Genomic DNA, 2,387 nt, shown 5'->3' with positions numbered 1-2,387 from the left:
CAGATTTGCTACCTCGGCATGGCATGCGAAGAAGTATATGCAATCTTTCAAAGACAGTGAATCATGGTCCGCCCCGGACTTCATGAATCGGGTTCAAAAGGATTATGTCCTTGAATGTAACAAGATGAGGGCGTATAGAGAAAAAAGGCTTGCGACGAAGGCCATTGAAGGCTGTAATAAATAGCAGTACGCGGCATTGTGGGACTATGCAGCAGAGTTGAAGCGGTGAAACCCAGGATCCACTGTTGAAATTGAAGCAGAATCTGGTCCTGATGGTAAGCCGGTGTTTAAAAGGATGTACATTTGCTTTCAAGCTTGCAAATTAGGATTCGCTCATTGCCGACCTGTGATCGGTGTCGATGGCTGCCATATCAAAGGTCACCACACCGGTCAGTTACTCTCAGCAATAGGTATTGATGCGAACAATTCAATGTTCCCTATCGCGTACGCGGTTGTTTAATCAGAAAGAAGAGCTACTTGGAGTTGGTTTTTAAACTTTTTAAAAGAAGACGTGAAGATCAACAACGGACACCATTTGACTTTCATATCGGATAAACAAAAGGAATTGCAAGAAGCTTTGAATGACCTATGGGAAGAAGGATCGGTTCAAGGTGAGCATCGACACTGTGCCCGCCATCTTCAGGGAAATTTCACTAAGGTAAATGAGTTTATTTTTATTCTGTTTTTGTATTCAATTTAGAGGATTTTTTTGTTTTTTGATGTGTTTGAATTCTGTTTATAGACATGTGTATTTTATCATTTTTTGTATTCATTCTCATGGACTCTGTTTAAGACATGTATATTCAATCTGTTTGAATTTTAGACTGATACTTAGGTTGCAACTCAAGTTATGTTTTAGACTGAAATTTTGTAAGAGTTGGAATTATAATGACAGGTTTTTAAAGGCCAGTTTATGAAGACCAAGATGATGGTCGCTGCTATGGCGTACTCAACGTCACGCTTTGAGGCTGAGTTAGAGTTAACCAAGGTCGAAGATGAGAGTGCTTACAATTGGCTCATTGAAAAACGCCCTCAACATTGGGCAAGAAGCCATTTTCGGCCAGGACCAAATTGCGACATCTTACTCGATAATCTGTGTGAGAGTTTCAATGGGACTAGATCAGTGCTAATGGCTCGACATAAACCAATTTTGTCGATGTTGGAGCGGATTCGAATGTATCTACTCCAAAGGTTCACCAAACAAAGATTGGCTGGAGATAAGTGGAATGGAGAAATTGGGCCTCGGATTTACAAGATATTGGAGAACAATAAGGTCCTTAGTGCACATAACATACCATATTGGGCCGGAGGATCCGATTACCAAGTCTCGAATGTACGCAGTGAATTTAGCACGCCACTCATGCTCATGTAACATATGGAATCTTTCAGGTATTAATCTACTCATATGTCTTACTCATATTCATGACTTGGTTCAACACATGATTAACAATTATTTTTTGTAGGAATATCGTATGCTCATGCTATAAGTTGCATTTGACACAAACACGACGATCCTTTGAAATAAGTGTCAATGTGGTACAAGAAGCCTTGTTATGAAAAAACATATGTTCAAGGGATATGTCCTATGAATCCCCTAGAACAATGGCCACAAACAAGAAAGACCCTTATGTCCATGCCACCGGACCGAGCCAAACCCGGAAGACCAAAGAAGCTTAGGCGAATCTCTCATGACGAGGTAGTTCCAAAGCGATGTACAAAGATGACAAGAAAATATGTCATGTCACGGTGCTCAAAATGTGGGAAAGAGGGCCATTTGGTGAAAACATGTTTCAGGCGAGAAGAAGAATCAAGGGTACATCAATTTCTGTAATGGCTATTATACTTGAATTCATTATGATTTAGTATAGACTATGTACATTTCTGTAATCAATTTCATAGAGGCATGGAAGAGCATCACAACCACCATCATCACAGCCTTCTCAAGCTCAGCCACCATCATCACAGCCTTCTCAACCTTAACCACCACCATCACAGCCTTCTCAAGCTACGCATCCACCACGGCTGTCACCGCCTTCGAGTCAAGCTACACAGCCATTGAGGGTGAGGGTACTACTGAATTTTGATAATTTTTTTTTTTGTTCTCATTCCATGTGTCTTTTTATTGTACAGAGAAGCCTGAGATTTAGGGGTTACAACATAAGACAGGATCTCATGAGGCCGCGAGGTTTATTCAAGTAGATGGTTTATTCAAGACAGTATCTCATGAGGCCGAGAGTTTTTGGGTTGCAGATTGTTTATGTCTGTATTAAGGTTTCTTTTGGTTTCTTTTGATGAACCGATGGTTATTAATGGTGTTTCTTTTGATGAACTGATGTTTATGAATGATTTATGTACTTGGTTAAAACAGATTGTAATTTTGGTTTATG

General features: G+C 40.1%; 1 protein-coding gene across 1 annotated transcript; it reads left to right on the top strand.

Moving 5' to 3' along the window:
• Positions 1 to 295: 295 nt before the first annotated feature.
• On the top strand, positions 296 to 2,147 carry LOC149394217 (uncharacterized). Its single transcript, XM_089618288.1, has 6 exons — positions 296 to 410; positions 507 to 658; positions 743 to 748; positions 896 to 1,333; positions 1,869 to 2,067; positions 2,131 to 2,147. The coding sequence occupies exons 1-6, from the start codon at positions 296 to 298 to the stop codon at positions 2,145 to 2,147; spliced, it is 927 nt and encodes a 308-aa protein (XP_089474414.1).
• The last annotated feature ends 240 nt before the right edge of the window (positions 2,148 to 2,387 follow it).

Source organism: Urtica dioica, chromosome 6, assembly GCF_054948205.1.
Source record: "Urtica dioica subsp. dioica isolate 48M chromosome 6, U.dioica_male_clone48M_v1_H2, whole genome shotgun sequence".
Lineage (NCBI taxonomy): Eukaryota > Viridiplantae > Streptophyta > Magnoliopsida > Rosales > Urticaceae > Urtica > Urtica dioica.
The sequence above is the reverse complement of the archived record's forward strand: the minus strand, read 5'-3'. Positions and strand labels throughout refer to the sequence as shown.

What these genes read in the sequence shown, in the direction of transcription:
- LOC149394217 (XM_089618288.1), top strand. Translation starts at nt 296, where the DNA reads ATGTACATTTGCTTTCAAGCTTGCAAATTAGGATTCGCTCATTGCCGA. An exon ending in TCAGTTACTCTCAGCAATAG is followed by an intron (nt 411 to 506) that starts GTATTGATGCGA and finishes ACTTTTTAAAAG; the next exon opens with AAGACGTGAAGATCAACAAC. An exon ending in CCGATTACCAAGTCTCGAAT is followed by an intron (nt 1,334 to 1,868) that starts GTACGCAGTGAA and finishes GATTTAGTATAG; the next exon opens with ACTATGTACATTTCTGTAAT.